The sequence below is a fragment of the Homarus americanus genome, unplaced genomic scaffold (assembly GCF_018991925.1).
Source record: "Homarus americanus isolate GMGI-L3 unplaced genomic scaffold, GMGI_Hamer_2.0 scaffold7735, whole genome shotgun sequence".
Classification (NCBI taxonomy): Eukaryota; Metazoa; Arthropoda; class Malacostraca; order Decapoda; family Nephropidae; genus Homarus; species Homarus americanus.
The window spans coordinates 220,784-243,310 of NW_024711406.1; the positions used below are offsets into that span (position 1 = coordinate 220,784).

General features: G+C 44.5%; 2 protein-coding genes across 2 annotated transcripts in view; one reads left to right on the forward strand and one right to left on the reverse strand.

Annotated features, from left to right (window-relative positions):
* Positions 1-2,464, forward strand: part of LOC121858086 (rho GTPase-activating protein 100F-like) — a 96,569-nt gene extending 94,105 nt beyond the window's left edge. Inside the window, 1 exon segment of the mRNA XM_042354325.1 lies at positions 1,226-2,464. Coding sequence (XP_042210259.1) covers positions 1,226-1,686 — 461 coding nt within the window. The 3' untranslated portion in view covers positions 1,687-2,464.
* Positions 2,465-12,911: 10,447 nt separating this feature from the next.
* On the reverse strand, positions 12,912-21,754 carry LOC121858096. Its single transcript, XM_042354335.1, has 4 exons — positions 21,574-21,754; positions 15,786-15,819; positions 15,352-15,542; positions 12,912-15,000 (listed from the first exon to the last, which is right to left on the reverse strand). Exons 1-4 carry the CDS (start codon positions 21,667-21,669, stop codon positions 14,977-14,979), a joined length of 345 nt encoding a protein of 114 aa, XP_042210269.1. The 5' UTR covers positions 21,670-21,754; the 3' UTR covers positions 12,912-14,976.
* Positions 21,755-22,527: the final 773 nt, after the last annotated feature.

Consider the following 22,527-nt stretch of genomic DNA (forward strand, 5'->3'; position numbering starts at 1 on the left):
ACCTGGTATTAGTGTCATTAGCATATTAAAAAAGCTTATATTAGTAACGAAGACAATGTCAAGAAAATTGTTCTCCTGGGAGTTATAATCCACGCCTCAAAGGTCATAAACACACACACACACACACACACACACACACACACACACTAGATACTGTTCCTCATGACTGCTATATAATACATGAACTACAGCTTATGGCAGTATAACGTAAAGTCACCATATTTTCAGGAATTAGTCAGAAAAAGTCGATATTTAATCTAAGACATCGACGTTCGGATGATGTTCTGTGCGATGTTTATTGATGTTATTCGAGTCATTAGTCATTATTTATCACCTGAACAAGATGTGTGTGGGTTAGTAGTTAAGAATAACCTGATACACTCTATGTATACACAGAAAATATGGTCTTCTATGATGTTACTCTAGGCTCTAAAGTAACTTAAAAGAGGTAATATTGTAAGTTGTGAGTTAGAGTTTTGTAAAGCTTTAAGTTGCTCACATTTGTTATTTAAGTTATTCATAGTAAACTTGGTGAGGTGCCGCGGGAATAAAGTTAACAGCGTGAGTGAAGTTATGAACGGGACAGTAAGGTTCTCCCACGACCAGAGACACTGAGTTCATGTTCCCTGCCTCGGCCTAAGTAGTTTACCTCACCTGTTCTCTCTAATGCTGTGAGGCTCACCTGTACGCCGTCAGAGGTTAATGTTTGATTTGTGATTAGAAGCTGATTATAGCTGTGGTAATTACGTTCAGCTGGTAGTTAAGACCTCAGACTCTGATGGTGTGTACTCTTAAGTAGTTGCTGCTTTACCAACAACTGTATATATGCCTTTATCTCCTCAGTGTCTCCTGTGTGTTTTATATTGAAAGTTTTTCCTTCATTATTTTTTTCTGATATGCTTTTCTAATATAGCAGTAGCGTAGCAATATTTTTTAATCATAAATTATTTGTTTATATTCTAACTAATTATGTTTTGTTTTTTCTGATATAATTTTGATCATTGTGAAATTTGAGTTGAAATATTTTGTAATATTATCATTATATCTTGTGTTTTGATAACTTATTGACAACATGATGCTTCAATATCCTCCTCACTTGTTCAGTTTCATAAACAACATTGAGTGAGTTTGACGAGGGCGCGGCTGGTGACTTACTGTAGCTTTATAAGAGTGTAGATGTTGTGTGAGTTTTTGCAGGTTCTGTTACACTGTTTGTTCCAGACAGCTCGGGAAGCGGAAGCAGCGAGTGCTCGGAGTGCGCGGCCTTCACATCTGGACTCGGGGAGGCGGAAAGTCGGGGGCCCCGGCTCCCGCATGACCACACCCCGGACCACACCGCGGACCACGCCCACCAGCCAGTCCCCGGGCTCAGAGAGCGACTCCTCCCCGAATCCTCCTGTTAACCTCCGCTCCAAGCTAGTCCTGGGCGCCATGACCACAACCACCGCCAGTGGGGGGGAGGCAGGGGGCGGAGCAGCTAGTGGGCCCTCCGCTCCAGGCTCTACCTCCACCACCTCCACGCCCACCTCTTCCATCACATCCCCGCCATCCACCACCGCCGCCCCGACCAACTCTCTCCCAGCTGGGGTGTCGGAGGCGGCGTCAACCCTCACTGCCACCCGCGGCCTCGACCCAGAGACCGAGACCGAGGAGGACAAGGACGAGACCGGAACGGCATCCAGCTGAGGTCCTCACGCTCCTAGCTAAGGCCAGGAGGCCAAGCTCCCGGTCAGGATTCTTCATTGGATTATTAAGTCCTGAAGTCACTTGCTGACGCCAGCCGAGGCACTGATGTCTTTGGTCTATATGTTGATAATTGCTGTTAACCCTCGAGGGTCCGTGAACAACACCGTCCAGGGCCCTGCTGATGCTGGCTGCTTGAGGCAAGTTGACAATAGATAAGGCCCTGATATCTTTGCGTTAAAGGCCAAAAAAATAGCACTAGTTGCAGCCCTGAGGACATCAGCTGAAGCCCTAAAACCTCACCCTTGTTGCGGGCATGACGTCACCAGCCCCCTGATCCTCTAGTGGCCAAGATGCAGTCATCACTGTGTCACCAAGTCCCCCGGGTAGCGAGGCTCTCTTCACCAGTGGTCAGAGGCCTCCGCACGTGACTGTGACCCGGCACACCTCACACTGTGGCTCAGCGCCGCCCTCGGCCGCCGCCTACGGGACGAGGCCATTTGCGGGACTTATGCAACTCGTGTTACAAATCACTGCCACGAACTTTTATTTAAATATATTATCTCTCTGTGGAGATGTCGAATTTTATCACTAGATAACTGCCAAGAGCTTGTAGTCAGTGGGGGTGCGGACGGTGGCGCCCCGTCCTTGTCGTCGACAGATCAAGACGGGGAGCCACGGTCTGCGCTGCCCCTTAGTCAGTGGTGTTGAGAGTATCGGCATGGCGGTGCAAACTACTTGCCAGATGGCTTCCATTTCCCTCACGCCCGACTTTTTTTTTCATGCAGACTGTGAGGTCGAGTACCAGACGTGAGCCACGCTGTTGTTGTCCTGCTGAGCGAGCGGTCATTTTGTAGTGCCAGGGCCAGTCTTCAGTGCCAGAGGTCACCCTTGGCACTATAGGTCATCCTTAGAACTAGCGATTGTCTGTGGTACTCCCGGTACTAGTAGTTATCTCTGGTACTAGTAGTTATCTCTGGTACTCGTAGTTATCTCTGGTACTCGTAGTTATCTCTGGTACTAGTAGTTATCTCTGGTACTAGTAGTTATCTCTGGTACTAGTAGTTATCTCTGGTACTAGTAGTTATCTCTGGTACTAGTAGTTATCTCTGGTACTAGTAGTTATCTCTGGTACTCGTAGTTATCTCTGGTACTTGTAGTTATCGTAGTTATCTCTGGTACTCGTAGTTATCTCTGGTACTAGTCTCTGGTACTAGTAGTTATCTCTGGTACTAGTAGTTATCTCTGGTACTAGTAGTTATCTCTGGTACTAGTAGTTATCTCTGGTACTAGTAGTTATCTCTGGTACTCGTAGTTATCTCTGGTACTTGTAGTTATCTCTGGTACTAGTAGTTATCTCTGGTACTCGTAGTTATCTCTGGTACTCATAGTTATCTCTGGTACTAGTAGTTATCTCTGGTACTAGTAGTTATCTCTGGTACTAGTAGTTATCTCCAGTACTAGTAGTTATCTCTGGTACTAGTAGTTATCTATGGTACAAGGGACTGGGCCAATTAGTCTATGTCATCCTTGGTACTGATGGTCGTCCCTGGTACAGTGGGTCGTCCTTCGAATTGGTAGTCGTCCCTGGTACTCGGGGTATTTGGTAATAGTGGTTGTACCTGGTACTAGTGTTCGTCCTTGGTATTGAAGTTCATCCCAGGTACTATGGGTCGTCCTTGATACTAGTGCCTGGTAAAAGAGGTAGTCCTTGAACACAGTCACAGGTGCCTAGTACTAGAAGCAGTGGTTGGCACGACTGTTACGATCGTCTGGTACTTAAGTGTTGTGGTACTGGTACTGTCACTCACCCTGGTGTTGTGGTACTGGTACTGTCACTCACCCTGGTGTTGGGGTACTGTTACTCACCCTGGTGTTGTAGTACTGCCACTCACCCTGGTGTTGTGGTACTGTCACTCACCCTGGTGTTGGGGTACTGTTACTCACCCTGGTGTTGTGGTACTGTCACTCACCCTGGTGTTGTGGCTGTCACTCACCCTGGTGTTGGGATACTGTTACTCACCCTAGTGTTGTGGTACTGTCACTCACCCTGGTGTTGGGGTACTGTCCTCACCCTGGTGTTGTGGTACTGTCACTCACCCTGGTGTTGGGGGTACTGTCACTCACCCTGGTGTTGGTACTGTTACTCACCTGGTGTTGTAGTACTGCCACTCACCCTGGTGTTGTGGTACTGTCAGTCACCCTGGTGTTGTGGTACTGTCACTCACCCTGGTGTTGTGGTACTGGTGTGTCACTCACACCCTGGGTGTTGGGGTACTGTGCTCACCTGGTGTTGTAGTACTGCCACTCACCCCTGGTGTTGTGGTACTGTCACTCACCCCTGGTGTTGTGGTACTGTCACTCACCCCTGGTGTTGTGGTACTGTCTCACCCTGGTGTTGTGGTACTGTCACTCACCCTGGTGTTGTGGTACTGTCAGTCACCCTGGTGTTGTGGTACTGTCACTCACCCTGGTGTTGTGGTACTGTACTGTCACTCACCCTGGTGTTGAGGTACTATCCCAGTCACCTGGTGTTGTGGGTACTGTCACTCACCCTGGTGTTGTGGTACTGCCACTCACCCCTGGTGTTGTGGTACTGTCACTCACCCTAGTGTTGTGGTACTGTCAGTCACCCTGGTGTTGTGGTACTGTCAGTCACCCTGGTGTTGTGGTACTGTCACTCACCCCTGGTGTTGTGGTACTGTCAGTCACCCTGGTGTTGTGGTACTGTCATTCCCTAGTGTTGTGGTACTGTACTGTCCAGTCACCCTGGTGTTGTGGTACTGTCACTCACCCCTGGTGTTGTGGTACTGTCAGTCACCTGGTGTTGCATGTGTGCTGTCAGTCACCCTGGTGTTGTGGTACTGTCAGTCACCCTGGTGTTGTGGTACTGGTACTGTCAGTCACCCTGGTGTTGTGGTACTGTCACTCACCCTGGTGTTGGTACTGTCACTCACCCTGGTGTTGGGGTACTGTTACTCACCCTGGTGTTGTGGTACTGTCAGTCACCCTGGTGTTGTGGTACTGTCAGTCACCCTGGTGTTGTGGTACTGTCACTCACCCTGGTGTTGTGGTACTGTCACTCACCCTGGTGTTGTGGTACTGTCAGTCACCCTGGTATGTGTGTGGTACCCATCAGATAAGACCTGGTCTGACTGTAACCTCAGATTGCATGATGCACGAGACTTGGTGCTTTGTCAGTTCAACTGCCTTTCAGACATCTTTGTGTGTGGTTTCCAGTACATGCATGACATAGTGTGTGCCCTATACTGTAATTTTAAGAGACTTCAGTCGACAGATGGAGCGAAAATGATGCCATATTCTCTGAGAAATGACCGACGGCGTTCGTTATAAGACAGGGTCTACCTCTCTCTCTCTCTCTCTCTCTCTCTCTCTCTCTCTCTCTCTCTCTCTCTCTCTCTCTCTCTCTCTCTCTCTCTCTCTCTCTCTCTCTCTCTATATATATATATATATATATATATATATATATATATATATATATATATATATATATATATATATATCTTACTGGTGCAGCGCTGACGGTAATACTGTATTTCAGCAACAACAATACGCCATATTTATTGACTGATAATTAATTCATCGCAGATTTACAATATATTTGGGAATATGTGTTAGTTTTTTTCATTGTGTGCGTGTGTGTAGTGTGTGTATGTATATATATATATATATATATATATATATATATATATATATATATATATATATATATATATATATATATATATATATATATATATATATGTATATTTAAAAGTATTATAAAAGAGACAATATGGTAGAGCACTTATGAAGAGAGTCAATCACGTTACTAGAAGGTGTGAAGGTATATCACATGATGACGTCATCACCGTGTACACCAAGAGTCTCACTTAACCATCATGTGGGATACAGCCTTACGTCATGTACGTAAGACAAAATACACATAATCACATGTAACATTTCTCCCCCAGCATGATGGTGAGGGAGGTGGTGGTGTACGCCGGGGAAGGAAGGTTCCTCTAGAGTGAGGAACCAGACTCGGATTCAGACCCAAATTTGGCTGTTGTTCACAAGACTCGGTAAATTTACTGTACCTAACCTAATCTAACCTCGTTAAACCTGACCCAGTCTAACGTACACTTAATCTCACTTAACCTTCTTAATATAATTCTATATAACACATGATAACAAAGCTTTATGTAAAGTAAACTAACCCAATTTGGGAACTGAATTCAACTCAGGATCCTGAAGAGTAGAAAGTCTTGCAGGTGACGTAGAAGGAGTCAGTGTTCTGCAGTGTTCAAATTAGTCAGTATTACATCACCGTGAGTGAATGGACCAACTCTTGATGTTATTTTCGGAAGCAGTTTCAGTAAAAGAGACTCCACGGTATGAGAACTGAGCATGTAGGAGTCACATCTTCTCACGGGAACAAGTCAGATCGCGCTTTGCACCAGCCAAGCCTCTCGCTTACGCTCGGCAGCAGAGGCAAAAGATGTCTTACACCAGACCCAACAAGTAACGCTTTTACTTCAATAAGCTTCAGAGAGTAAAACAAAACAAAAATGAATTGGCATCACAAGTAACGCTAATCATTAAGAGAACTACATCAAACGATCACGCACACTCTACTTAGGTAACCTTCAGTGTAGAACAGAACTTTTGTGTGTGAGTGTGTTGGACAAAAGCTTCAGACCGCCGCGTGTTTGCGTCGCCTCAGTGAAGCCCGCCAACTCACCGCCACCAGCACACATCGTCTTTTACCACAACCACTTCTGTAGTAAGCAGTTTCTTTGTGATAATTGAAAGAGTTGACAACATATATTTCACATGATAAACAATATTAAATTTCATGATCTATCCGACCAGAAAATGCTCAGTTACGGGCGTTTAATACACTCGGTGAAGGTAACGGATGTGAAGGCGGTGCAGCAGTGAACACGACGTAAACACTTCCCCCATGCACCCTGACACTGGTCAAACTCCTACTTCCTCTCTTTCAACGCCTTACTTCTCGTCTTACTCTTGGCTTACACTTGGACGCATCCTCTGGTGCTCTCACGCCCTTCATCTCACTAACACCTTCACTTCTTAACCTGGCAATCAAGAGCTTCCTAACTAAGGCTTTTCCTCCACAGATCCTCCCGTTTGTTGTTACAAATTCTGTAGAGTACTGAGCTTTGCAAGGGCATTAACGAATGTGCCTCTGTGCTTAACCTTTACCACAACACATGACTTTTGCTGCGGTTTATCAGCCCAAATTATTATTAGAATAAGGCATCTCTTCTGCCCTCCTCCTTGTGAGTGGGAATGGACCTCAGTGAAGATATAGGTTCAGTCTTGCCGTTCAAATCGCATTTGTTTTTTTAGCAATAAGGAAAAATTGGAGCCATGTTGAATCGAACAGCGCACAAGATAACGGCACGGCAAGGGCGCAGCTCCGGACCTCGGCTTGAGACAACCTTAGTGGAGAGAACCCTTAGAGTTATTCGTCAGGCAGACGCTGTCCCCACTTAAGAATTAACACAAACTCTTATGACAGTCTACTACGACGATTAACTTAACGAGGGTCTGGCTGTATTACTGTGAACGGGCACATTCATTTTTTTTACATTGGTACTTAAGTGAAGCGACATTTTTATAGAGATGAAAAAGGTTTTCTGGTCAGACTTGGCCGAGATTGAATCAAGACGAGTGTCGGAATCTGGTGGCAGGCAGGCACATGTTCCCTCCCCGGCCTATCACTGACCAGTGTCTGTAGTACTCGCACCCGTGGTAGTCATTTGCATGTCTGGTACAAGGGTCTCTACTGTGGCGACGGCCATACTCACACGCATCGCAGGGACGACTGTGGATCTTCATATGAATGATTGTTGGTATTTTTAGAGTATAAACTGCTTAATATTATTAAAACATATTGTAATAAAATGATGTTCTGTGTCATCCTATGTATGAAATTTAGAGTCGCTGATGATGGTCAGTTTCTAGTTGTGTGGTGATCTATGCGTAGAAATGGAGTTCTTGGCCTGAATGCGACAGGGTGGCCGATGCCGTCAAGATATTTCAGGACGCACTTACTTGTCTGTTTGTGATGTGAGGAAGTTATTGTTAATTACTATTGTGTATTCATCCATAGTGTAACACTAGCAGATGAGAAACATGTTGTTAGCGGTGTGTCTTGGTTGTGAGATAACGAGACTTTGATTGACGTTGATGCTGTGAGGTGTTGATGTTTGAGATGAACATGAGTCTTCTCTCCCTCTGCCTCACACTTACGTCAGATGGAGTGGTTCTAAGGAGGCTGAGTGAGGTGTGAGGTTGGTTGAGTGTGTGGTGTGAGTGAGGTTGTCCCCGCCCTACGCCTTAGAGAAAAATGGTGTGGAACGTCGCCGCTCTCCTCCCCAGTGAGCGCCCTGCCCCTGCTGCTTACAACGGGGCTGACATGTCATGGATTCTCACAAAAAATCTCCAGATGTGTTGCTTTCCCTGGAGGGGTGAAACGTGCTTGAATGTCTTCTAATTTGTAAAGCTATATCTTATTTTTTTCACAGTTTTAGCTACCCAAGACAATGTCAGAGAAGGTAGTAAAACTATAACCTTATTGTTGCTGATAATAATAATAATCTTAAGAGAAATAAGTCAGATCCAAAGAGGAGATATTATAACATTTAAGCAACCAGTGTCCCTCCAGAGGTGAGACGGCCCCACCTACCTTCCTCCTCCCCCTCTCCTTCGGTGCCCTTGCGTGTATAGTTGCCCTTCTTGGCCTCCTGCAGCAGGAAGACTCACTCCTCCGCTAAGTGATGCCGGGGCGTAGAGGCGGATCTTGTTCTGATGTATGTAAATAAACGCACGACTGTTCATCACTATCTTGCGGCTAATTCTATGTACATGAAAGTGTTTAATAAAGAATGGAACTGTTGTTTATATTTACAAAGGTAAGATTTTTTTTTGACTAATGGAACATTGTGTACTAGAGGTCTAACAAGGAAATCAGGGCTATAGTAGTCATGATAGTTGCTTTTCATGTTAGTGTATTTAATGGTTACGATGACATGATTGTGCTTTGTACATATCAGTGTATTAATTTAATGGTCCGGGGGGCGGAGTGGACCATAGCGCGCCCCTTTTTCCACAACTTTACTTTGTACTTTTCCCAGTCTGTCCGATGGTCCACTCCTGCCTCCCCCTCCACCTTGGTTGATCAAACTACTGTGGACGAGAAGGCTTTCCATGTGACACGAAAGTGTATGACAGTTCTTCTGTTTTATATTTTTCGAGAGGACCCCCCCCCCCAACACAAGCCCAGGTTCTTTACACCCCCACCCCTCCCCCACCTCATTCTGGTCCCGATGTGCCAAACTACTCCCCCCTTCCCCCCTCCGGTAGTGGCTTATGGTCCGGTGTGGTTGAGTGTGAAGAACAAACTCGTTCTCTGTACTGTCCACCGTCGGTAACTACGGTTGGGTGTGGGTATTAGTGTCGTGGTTGTAAGTAAACTACGACTTCCCTGACCAGACACGACACCGTCTCCTCCTCTACCGTCACCATACTGTCTTAATGGTCTTGACACTTTCAGCAACGAGTTCAATGTTAATAATTAGGTCAAGTTCTACTAACAATATTAAATCTAACCAGCCGTTACTGTCACTAGGTCGTTTAGGCTCATACAAAAAGTGGACCTCTTTAAGTGGGAGATTCCTATATAGTTCTCTTATCACTTGAGGATGATAACTGTCTTGACACTGATGAGATCATAATTATTTATCTTTATTTTGATGCGACTCAATATTATTCAACATTCTGGTGTCATTCATCTTCTATACAACAATGCAGAACGTCGAACCGCTGAACTTTTTATTCATAGATAATATCGAGTTTGAGGAGGTCGTCCCTTTTAGGTTTCTGCCCCACATCACTGCTGTCTGAAATACGATTCACCGGAGTTCTTGATGTGTTTCAGCGGCGGCGGCGGTCAATAAATTCCAAGGTTTATGATATACATAGTTTGTTTAACACCTTCTTTAGTGAGACGTCATAAGGATTTAATTTCCAAAGCCCCGTGTGAGTAATGGTTGGTCATGTTATTGTTTCCCGTCAGTTAAGTTACAGTTAATATTAATTTATGGGTCATTTTACCTTATTCTTGACAGTCTTGTTTGATCGTCATTTGTCAATACATTGTTTATCTTGGGTATTTAAAGGATAACAAGAGGTATTGCGTGTGACAGGCGGTAGACAGTGACAGTGAGACACAGTTTGACGTCTTCACCCATCTTCCCGGCCACCACAGAACAGCCCCCGGTCACTCCTATGACAATAGTCCCACACTTCCAGGCTCAGCAGGTCAATACTCAGCCCCCTGAAGACCTCAGAGGACCCCACAAAGGCCCTGAGGTCTGGCATGTACATTGTTTCAGACCCCAAACAGTTCCTTCCCACAGGTGTACAGTGTATGGAGAAATGCTCATCTTTCCACCGACAATGTCTGTATGTTATCCGTGGGTAATATACTTTTCTTACGTTTGTAATATTCCCTCTCGCATCTGTCTGTTACCCTACAGTCCTTACCCTAAAACTGTTACACTCCTGTTTGTACATTTCCCCACATATCACGTTTCTTTCTCCTTGGAGTAGGGAAGGGCTAGTTATGTTGTGTTGGCCCCGGAGGTCACCCGTCAACCCCGCCCTCAGGGACCCCCGCGTCCTACACCACGCCCGAGGCCGTATGAGGCCACGCCCAGGCCCCGCCATACGCCACCTTCTTCCACGCCCGCACCATTAACATCACCGCTGTGTCCCATTCCTAGTAGGACAGTACTACACACTGACACGCTCATTGGAGGACAAATAACACGAATAACATAGTGGTGTGAACATAGTGGAGCTGGTTGTGAGGGAGGGTGTGCGGTGGTGGTGGAAGCGGTGGTGGTAGTGGAGGGCGTCGGGGTGCCAAGCCTGAGGAGGCACGATGAGGGTGCCAAAGGTGGTGCGGCACGGACTGCCACTCTGTGTCCTTCTCAAATAAAACAGTTTCCATGTTCCTTGTGTTTTTCTCAACCTTATCTCTATATTTCTGAGTACCAATAACCTATAAGCTAGGTAACGAAGGCCAGTCATGAATTAAAAACAGTCTACCACCCTCATAGACGAACTAACACTTCTGGTACACAGCCTGCGAAGATATTGGAAGCACAATGTATTCTCTAATGGTAGACCCTGCTGCCATATGTGACCAAGTCCCAGGTTGATGATCTGACTTTCTGCCTCATTTACACACAATTGCAGGGTCTCAATTGTTTCTCTGACAACACAACATGCATACAACGCCTCTCACTATTGATCTGTTTTCTTCATTTTAGTAATTATTATTTACTACTACCACTACTACTATATTACTACTATTAATACTACTATATTACCACTATTACTATTATTTTACTGCTGTTACTACTCCTATTTTACTACTATTACTGCTACTATATTGGTACTACTGCTATGTTACTACTATTACTACTATTAATAATATTACTACTACTATATTCTTTTTTAACGTGGCCTCCAGCCTCCCCCAATAGCCACACCATCGCCGCTATTTTATTACCTTAATATTAAATATCCTAATACATAAGTAGCTACCCTAGCTGTGTTGAGTTAGTTGAGCCACAGATCTATGTGGTGTTCAGTGACTGTTGCCTCATAGTCAATATCTGCAGCTGTTGTAGGCTTTGGGGCCGATGCTCTCGTTCCCCTGAGGATCCCCCTGGGGGCGCTGTCCCTGGTAGGGCTCCTGGGGGCACCACCCCTGGTAGAGCCCCTGGGGACACCGTCTATTGGTTTATTAACGTGTAAACTTCTCAGGACAATAAGAGACAGAGAATAACTGCAGGCTATATTTATTGTGGACGGTATAATGGCCACTATACACAGCATATATGGCCCCTTCACCTATTCCTGGGCAGGAATATACAAAAATAACATTTGGATTACAAACATACATAGTGTGGGAGTGTTGATATTGGTCGTACCACAAGACAACAAAAGAAAATCTCATTAGATTTGTGGCTGTATGAACAAACCTCGTGTGCTGAGTTACGTCACGTAGTCGATAAGAACAAAACAATCAGCTTCGTGAGACCAAGAAAAGAAGTTTAACATTAAAGCCAAAATAAGAATAAAATATACAAAGAGTCGAATATTCTGTTAACTAGAGATATTATTATATACTGTACATAATGTTAAGTTAATCTCACCACAAGTGACTAACGGTACTCCTTCTTACTTCATCGCTCATGACCTTCAACAACAAGTCTCTCATGACACATCCACACAACTAAACCCTCACAAGCCTCTGCTAGTGACACAGCCAGCCTGGTCACACTGACTAAGGTAGTGTTAAGTGTCACCTCTCGCTGCTGTCATAACGTAAGGTACACAGCTCAGCCAGACAAGAGTTGGCTGCTGTAACACCTAACTCTACCACCATCTACTGGTGTTCCTACTCGTATAAAAGGGCTATTGGCTCTCTGAATCTACGTTAATATAAAACAAATGTCAAATTTTATGTCGGCTTAGTTTAAAAAGTATTAAGTCATCTATTTGTTTAGGTTACAAAGTTAATTAGCTCATATTTGTCAAGTTAAACAAATCTTCTTTCTTTCTTTTATCATTTGTAATGCTAAAAAATTATTTCTTCCTTTATACTCGTTCTAAAGCTTAAAGTTTGTATTTGTTAAGTTCAAAAGTTCAGCAGTTCTTATTTTACTCAGCTTAAAAGTCATTCTGCGGCGATATTTCGCTCACATTATAAGAGTGACCGCGAGTACACAGGGTAGTGACCACGGGTACACAGGGTAGTGACCGCGGGTACACAATGTAGTGACCACGGGTACACAGGGTAGTGACCACGGGTACACAGGGTAGTGACCACGGGTACATAGGGTAGTGACCACGGGTACACAGGGTAGTGACCACGGGTACACAGGGTAGTGACCACGGGTACATAGGGTAGTGACCACGGGTACACAGGGTAGTGACCACGGGTACACAGGGTAGTGACCACGGGTACACAGGGTGGTGACCGCGGTACACAGGGGTGGTGACCGCGAGTACAGGGTGGTGACCACGGGTACACAGGGTAGTGACCACGGGTACACAGGGTAGTGACCACGGGTGCCTGAGATTTAGTGACCACGGGTACACAGGGGTAGTGACCACGGGTACTGGGGGTAGTGACCACGGGTACACAGGGTAGTGACCACGGGTACACAGGGTAGTGACCACGAGTACACAGGGTAGTGACCACGGGTACACAGGGTAGTGACCACGGGTACACAGGGTAGTGACCGCGGGTACACAATGTAGTGACTGCGGGTACACAGGGTAGTGACCACGGGTACACAGAGTAAACAATGAAGGAGGGAAATATGGGAGCGGTGGTGTGGAGGGAAGGAGGGCAGGAAGGAGGGAGTATTATCGTAGAAGGAAGGAGAGGGGTGGGGAGGGAGGGAACAGGTCTCTGACACAGAGATTAACTATTAATATACAAGAGAGGATCAGAAACACGGCCAGGCTGACCCATCACCTCACACACACACACACACACACACACACACACACACACACACACACACACACGGCTCTAGTATCAAGGAGGAGGTTTTTATAACCTCTCAAAAGCTCGTCTGTGGGCGAGGAAGGAGTCGTGTCCAGTGGGGAGGAGGGGGGGGGGAGGGGGGCAGAACGATAGTAGGTCCCGACCCCCTCCTCACTGGAGGGTCTCCTGGGGTCAGCCTCGGTGTCCCAGTGATCGTTGACTTAACCAGCTGAAGGTAATTCAAGGTCAAATGACCATGGTAATAATTATCTCCCGTGTCCTCTCTCGTATAAATACGTACTTCATATACAAACATTTATAATATATATCAGAACCTCTAGAATCCTGCGCCAGCAGTTCAATATGTCTACATATATATTTGAATACATATACATCAATAAATACATTCATAATACATATATTCATAATATATTTATTGATTCACAGTAATTCATTATTACCCCCAGACAGGTATGTAGGCAGGTAGACGTGGTAGCGCAGGGTTGTACGGTGTGACCATATAAAAATATATGAGTAAGATCACTACTGCTCTAACAAGGAGGCGCCTGTGTTACCGGTCCTGTGAGAGGCGATCATCACCAGCGCGGTGTTCTCCCTCTTGGCTGCTTCTTGTGTCACAATTTGTACCTCTTTTATTCTTCTCACAAGAGACCATTATGAAACTCCTGTACCCAGCATGTTATTTCTCAGCGTCACACACACACACAACCTCTCTGGAGATGATCATGTCACTGCCTTGGTCAGAGTCTAGGGTGAACAAGGGCCGCCACAGCTAACTAGTGTAACAACATTGGTCCAATACTTGCTTCTATCCTCTGACTGTCCATAAAATCACTCCCTAAGGTGATACATCATCCCACAACAGCCATTGTATGTTGTATAACATGTAGTATGTTGTATTAATAAAGTCCATCTATACCTTTACCATTTTGATGTAGTATATATTCCTTGATAGTATTCCTTAACTGTGTGTGTGTGTGTTCCCTCTACTCCTGCCTCCTTCACGTCTCACAGTCGTAAGTGTAGCCACATACCTTACCAAAATATATATATTCAGTAATTACAAACTTTCTCTATACATAATACTTACTAAATCTAAATCTAAGGTGTGAGATTCTTAGTGTTGTTTCCTTTATGTTATTCTGTAGGGCGTCCCACATGGTATAGTGTGTGTGTGTGTGTGTGTGTGTGTGTGTGTGTGTGTGTGTGTGTGTGTGTGTGTGTGTGTGTGTGTGTGTTGGACTGTCATTCGTCACTGCTTCATCAAACATATCTATTGTCTTTTATTAAACATATAAACAATAATATTATGAAAGTCTTGTTAAATCTCACTGCTCAATTATCCTTGATGTATGGTTATTAACAGAGTAACCACGACAAAAGGTGAAGGCGGTACAAAATTGAATCTAGTTTCGTCTCGACCAACTAAACTGCACGGAGAGCCTGACTATCTTCTACTGTGACTACTACACTTGGTCATCGTCAGGCTAACTCGTGCTGCTGACGGGGATACGCACGCCAAAGAGAAAAGATAGGGATAATGACAAGTTACATGATAATTAAGTAACTGGAGACTGGAGATATGTCGAAATGAAAGTCAATACACTGGTAGAAAGTTTGACTGGAGTGAGTTTCGTGGACCAGTCAATCAGGAAGTCTAGTCACTCTCACTCTTAAATTACGAGAGATTCGGATTCCTGAAAAAAAAGTTGAGAAATTATTATATTATTCAGAAGATTTCGATCATTAATAATTATTACTCATTTATCCGTTGATGATAATTAATAACTACTATAATCATGAGATGTTATACCAACTGTACCCCAGGAATTATTTTAGAGCATACGTTAAGTAATATTAGGACTGTACAACCTACACTAGTGACCTACCTGGACTGTACAACCTACACTAGTGACCTACCTGGACTGTATCACCTACACTAGTGACCTACCTGGACTGTATCACCTACACTAGTGACCTACCTGGACTGTATCACCTACACTAGTGACCTACCTACCTGGACTGTATCACCTACACTAGTGACCTACCTGGACTGTGTCGTGGGTGATAGAGTCTTTCGAGAAAGTGGTCTCCAAGGTAGAAATGAGGTGGATCTCCTTGACTTCGGGCTCGTCTCCTTCAGGCTCCGGGGACCTAGCTGGCTCGTTCGTGTCCTGGGGTGAGGTCTCCTTGCCATCCGGGTCCTCTCTCTCTTCTGTCGCCGAGTCATCCTCATTCTCTGCAGGAGGAACACACCATTAGTTACTGTCATCATATTGGCTATAGTAATGGAGACAACTAGACGACATTCTACTTAGCAATTTCCCAGGCTATTAATAATTATCTAGTAATAAAGATACGTGGTTAATGATGTATTTGTCTACAAGAATGACGTGATTTATGGTGTCCAGTTAATTAAATCACAAGAAATATAATTGATTTTTGCTGTAGGGATTCACAGGAAAAATAATCTACTACTTACTGTTGTCCTCTTCGGTATCATCCATCTCCACAGGCTGAAAGAACAATAATAATACACCTTAACAAACTGCAGACAGACAATGATCAAGCCATATCAGCCGACAGCATTATACACTTCTCGTAGTTTTTGATGCATAATATGAACCTTCACTCTAATAGTTAGGTTAGGTTAGGTTAGGTTAGGTTAGGTTAGGTTAGGTTAGGTTAGGTTAGGTTAGGTTAGGTTAGGTTAGGTTAAGTTCGAATAGATTAGGTAAAGTAGATACGCTGTGACGTCACTGTAGGACTGACCCTCCTTAACCGGACTGCCAACACAACTAATGCAGCGGGTGTGGGCGTTAGTGCTTGAGGATTAAGGACGAGGGTACAACAAGCCTTCTTTAATATAAGGATATTCCATCCCCGTAACCTGACTCTTGACGCTGCACACAGGAGAAGGGAGAACAAAAAGAACAGAACGTGAGGTAAGAGAATCCAGAACGTGGACCAAGGCAGCTTCACTCTCTGATGTTTACATCATCACGCGGGATGGGGCCTAGGGCAAAGTGCTTCTACCTCATAATGACTCAAGTGTTATCAGAACAGAAACACCAACCCAGAAGTTGTGTAATGGCTTGGCTAAGATGTTATCTGTCATTCTCTTTGTTCTGGTTTGTTCAGTTGTCTCAGGAGAACAAGATCATCGGCCCCTAAACCAACAACAGTCGCAGACAAACGGCCGTTTTCTTAGTTGTTGAGGAGCTACTGTACAGTGGCTCCTGAACGACTAAGAAAACGGCTGATATACTATGAGGCGACAGTCACCGAATGCTATTTAGATAAGCGGCTTAACTAACTCGAACAGGATAGTTACTTTTGCATCAGGATAGTTAGGTGATAAAATATTTGGAGAAGGAATGGCTATAGAGGGGAGGTTGGAGACCACGTGGAGGCCATAATATTGTCAACAAAAATTAATATAATAAGTAGTAATAGTATTCCTATCATTAACCTCATCCTGTAGTTCATATTATATGTCTATTGAGTTCTTTTCTTTACCTCTCCAGCCCTCCATATATCACCCACCCCCATCACCCACCCCCATCACCCGTCTCCATCACCCACATCACCATCCCCCCACCCGTCTCCATCACCCCACCCCCATCACATCACCCACCCCATCACCCACCCATCACCCACCATCACCCATCACCCACCCCATCACCCACCCCATCACCCACCCCATCACCCACCCCATCACCAGTCACTCCCTCGTTAAACATCTTCCCAATAAAGTTTACGTGACCTCTATAAGCTCAGTGTTGTGGAGGTTGTAATTAAACCAGACATATCCACCTACAGTAACACACCTCATGATAAGCGAGCGGGTCTCCACGTGACTAACTAACTCTTCACTCATTCACTTCTGCACTGGAGCAACATTTTGGTTGTATAGATCACATAACGGGGAGGAAGAAGTGTAAACAGTATTAGCGTAATAATAATAATAATAATAATAATAATAATAATAATAATAATAATAATAATAATAAAATAATAATAATAATAATAATAATAATAATAATAATAATAATAATAATAATAATAATAATAATAATAATAATAATAATAATAAAATATTACATCTTGGTGGAGTTTGTCAAGACGGCTGTAAGAGCTGAGTCACTCAACCCCTGCACCAGTGGTCGATGTAAACACCTATTTCCTACCTGGCGGAGACCCCTTAAAAATAGTGCGCATACTAATTAGGGGTCCTCAGGTGAGCTGGCCCGGTGAATATGTGGATGGTGTGTGTGTGTGTGTGTGTGTGTGTGTGTGTGTGTGTGTGTGTGTCTGTGTGTGTGTGATAGTGTTAGTAATTATTGGATGACCGAGGTGTATCTCGTGAAGTGAACGAAACAGGGAAAGAATTAGTAAAAAATGGAAAATGAAAGACACACACACACACACACACACACACACACACACACACACACACACACACTACTGGTCAATATACCCACAGACACCAGTATTGTCCTCCTCCTCATCCGTCAGGTGTCGCTGGATAGGTGGTAAGTCTTGGAGGTATAATCTTGTGAGGCTTGGCCCTCTCTCTCTCTCTCTCTCTCTCTCTCTCTCTCTCTCTCTCTCTCTCTTCCTGCCCTACATCCTCTCCCATCATCACCACCATCACCTCCATCACATCACCACCATCACCACCATCACCATCACCACCATCACCTCCATCACCATCACCATCACCACCATCACCTCCATCACCATCACCATCACCATCACCACTTGCTACTTCCGCCTTCAGTCACAGGTGTGGGTCGAGGAGGGGCCGGGTCGATGATACCTCAGGTCACTGTGTACTTACGAGGTCACGCCCTATTCCTATCTGGTCCAGGACTGAAGGTGTAACGGGCACCCGGTTCAAATAGGTCCTAGTTTAAATAAGTTCCAGTCTTTATTAACCCACGTCGTAATGGAGAGTGTCTTAACCTAACCTAACCTACCCATTAGGACTGAGCCCCTTATGTGTTGAGAATTATTAAGTCTGATTTAGGACTAGCCTTCAGCCTTAAGTTAGTCCAATAGGTAGGTTAGGATGGGGCCTAAACAGACTGGGTTTCTATTTGACCTTTCACCTCTGACCCAACCAACACGTGACCTCATTCACCTCCTACGTCACCATCCTATATACACCTGTCAAGACTCTCTGACGTCACTCCTACGGTGATCAATAAAGTATATTTGATCTGGTTCAGTTCTCATCACGACTCAGCTATCTGTGTCACCCGAAGTAAATTTAAATGACTCGAGTGTTATCATAATTCCTTCTCCTGCAGGAAAATGTTGTTTGTAACTCTTAAAGACACTAACTGCCTGACGAAGGTAAGCTTGGCACTGGGGGATTTACTCTTCACGTGATTGTAAAGACGGTGAAACGTTAACAACCTCACTCGATCACATTGGTAGTTATTGTATCCCCCATCCCCTCCCCCCCCCCCCTACAACATTATTAGCTTGGCACAGGTAACAGGTAAGTTCCGTGCTAAGAATTAGGCTAAAGACCAGGTCACCAGGTCATATGCTACTGACGGGGACTTCCTGGTTCCTTCAGTATCAGGTGAGAATGAGGCGGGTTTTTTTCTCTTCTCACTATAGAGACGAAACCACCATTAGGGTCTATACTCAATAGTGTTCAGAAAGTCAGGTATATATGCGTGTGTGTGTGTGAGTGTGAGTGTGTGTGTGTGTGTGAGTGTGTGTGTGTGAGTGTGAGTGAGAATGTGTGTGTGTGTGTGTGTTTTACGTTAAATTAAGTTAGGGTGAGCTTAGGTCTAGTTAGGGTAGGTGCAAGTTAGCTTAGGCATAGGTTGTGTGTGTTTAGATTCTGTGAAAGTTCAAGGTCTCTCTCTCTCTCTCTCTCTCTCTCTCTCTCTCTCAGTGACGCTACACACAGTATGGTCATCTACATACTTAATATAACCAATACCAACATTGTCCTTCCTCATGCTGGCGGACACGTTCTTGCATTCGTAATTGGCTTCCTAATGCTGTTCTTGTATAACCATGGAGAGCTTTTCCGATATCGTCTTGGTGTTCATATATCGCTATAATTCTCTTCCTATATTTTAATAATGCTTTTCTGTCTTATAATTCCACCCCCGACCATCATAATCCTGTTCCTGTATCGCTTGAGTGATTTTGTAATTTAAGTCAATCACGGAGTTCTATAGTCGTGACGTCATCGACAGGTAAACGTGTGAGTGGTCAATTATTTTTAGTCCTATCCTGTAACTCTAATGGATATTTTTTTACTTGAGCCAATCACGAGGCTCTGAATTTATGATGTCATAAAATGTAATCGCGTGAGTAGCCAATGAGTTTTTAGCTTTAACTTAGATATTAAAGACTGAAAATAAATCTGACTGACTTTGTACGGAATTGAATGAGGTGTTTATCTTATTCCGGCCGACATTTTGAATTTAAAATGATCACAGAGAGAGAGAGAGAGAGAGAGAGAGAGAGAGAGAGAGAGAGGTAATAACTGGTCAAACATAACCATTATCCACTTGACCTTAACCTCTGACCTAATTTCCGATAATTGTCCTGAGTCACTGAGTCACTGGACCACTGAATCACTGTTCTACTCACTCACTCACTCACTCCCTGCTCGACTCATTCACTCACTCACTCACTCACTCACTCCCTGCTCGACTCACTCACCGTCACTCACCACTTACAGATCGACTCACTCACTCCTCTCACTCGACTCACTCACTCCTTTCCTCCACTTAGATCGGCGCTCACTCACTCAGCTCACTCCTCACTCTCTTGCAGATCGACTCACTCACTCACTCACTCCCTGCTCGACTCACTCACTCACTCACTCACGCTAGAGAGAGAGAGAGAGAGAGAGAGGAAGGGCTGGTGTCGACATTGAATGACCTAACGTGAAGGCCACCTGTCTTACCTGAGATAAATTACTTACAGGTGTTCTTCTCGGTGTGTGGAAGAGACCCGACCAACACTGATATTGTAAATCGATTTTTTTCTTCCTTCAATATCCAAGTGCCTAGTGTGTGTGTGTGTGTGTGTGTGTGTGTGCGCGCGCGTGTGTGTGTGTGTGTGCGTGTGTGTGTGTGTGTGTGTGTGTGTGTGTGTGTGTGCGTGTGTGTGCGTGTGTGTGTGTGTGTGTGTGTGTGTGTGTGTGTGTTCCCATCATTCCTCCCTCCCGTCTATAAGCTTCCTGTCTCGTCTTCTGTCCTTCTGTCTATTCGGCACCAAACATCTCCCTTATACACTAATCTTACAATAATCTTTAATAGTTTGGAATTTGTTATTTTCTCTTTAATATAACTCGTATTAATCCCTCATCTCTTCAATACAACCCTGACCATGGCCTATGTACATTAACAATATCGTCCTAGTGACATTATCCTGATATTTATTGAATCATATTAGAGTATAAGTTTGGCCTCACTATCTCAGGGTTGTATTGGGTTACCTGTCTATCTGTGTCTGTCTGTCTGTCTGTCTGTACGTCCAAAACATGTTGACGGGGGTTTGGTCGTGCTGGAGAGGTAAGGGGGGCGGGGTCATAGTATAAGGTGATTAAAAAAATAAGATATAGAAAGTAATCTCTCTCTCTCTCTCTCTCTCTCTCTCTCTCTCTCTCTCTCTCTCTCTCTCTCTCTCTCTCCTCTCTCTCCTCCTTCTTCGTCTACGACTTCCTCCCTTTTCTCTTGTGTTTCTTCTCTGCCTTTCTCCTCCTCTTTGTCTCATCTTCTCTTTCGTCTTTTACTCACTGTCTCCTTCCCCTCCTCCTCCTCCTCGCTAGTTCCCCCCCCTTAGTCTCTCTCCTTGCCACCTCCTCCCCTCTCTACCTTCCTGTTCTTTCTTCCTTCCCTTGCTCTGTCCACCCCCATCTTCCGTCCTTCTTCCCCTTCCTCTTTCCTCTCTCCTTCTTTCTTATTCCACTCTTTTGTTTTCTATCCAAATCAGTTTTCTCCTTTCATCTTCCTCTCATTCCTCACACTCTTATTTCTTTCTTCATCCCCCTCTGTTCTCACCTTCATCTCCAACTCCTCTTACTCATCCCACATTCTCCTCTTCCTCAATTTCTTCCTCCTCCTCCCATCGTCCTTGGCCCCACTCTTCCGCCCTCCACCCTCATCTCACTCCGTCGTGGATGTCTCCAATACACCCGACAGAATCAATGACAGACTTCCCGACTGTGGGACGACGATGAATAAGTCAAATGGAATTATCGATTGACTCAGATCTAGGCCACTTACCATGACGAAAGAGGTGAGAGAAGCAGTAGCCAGTTTATTAATCCTCGTCTGTTCAGCTTGTTCTTCCTGCATCACCTCCAGGACCGCATCCCTCATGGTCCTGCTCACCAGGGCGGCAACCAACGCCCCATGCTCATCGCCCGCGTCAAGCTGTCAAGAGAACCAACATATCACACAACATTGGAACATAAATAAATTTTTAAAACACACGGGGTGATAATTTACATCACTCTAAACTACTAAAATGTTGTTTGTTGTTGGAAATCGAGTTTCATTTTAGGTGATTAATGACCTTGTTAGCTGATGTACTTAAATATAATTGAAATATAAGATAGAGGTTAGATTGATATGTTCAATTTCATGGTTTTTATGATAAAGTGCATCTAATTAAAGGTGTTTTAACTCTTTGGGGACTTGGCGGATGGATATTTTACACAAGTGAAGGATTTTTATTTTTGTTTTTACTCCGCAATGATCTTAAAGCGATTATGGATTAAATTATTGTTATTGGATGGTATAGTAGTTTATTGATGTGAGGACCAAGTATTGTGAGGTAGATAGAGAATAAAGTGTATGTATGTGTGTGTGTGTGTGTGTGTGTGTGTGTGTGTGTGTGTGTGTGTGTGTGTGAGGGTGAGGAGGTGAGGTGAGGTGTGTGTGTGTGTGTGTGTGTGTGTGTGTGTGTGTGTGTGTTGATAGTGAATGCGTGGTCGATAAGTATATTAAAATATAAACACATGCTGAACAATTAAATACTACAGTATACACACACACACACACACACACCTCACCCTCACCCTCACACACACACACACACACACACACACACACTCACCCTCACACACACACACACACACACACACACACACCTCCCACCCTCACACACACACACACACACACACACACACACACACCCTCACCCTCACACACACACACACACACACACACAAGGGT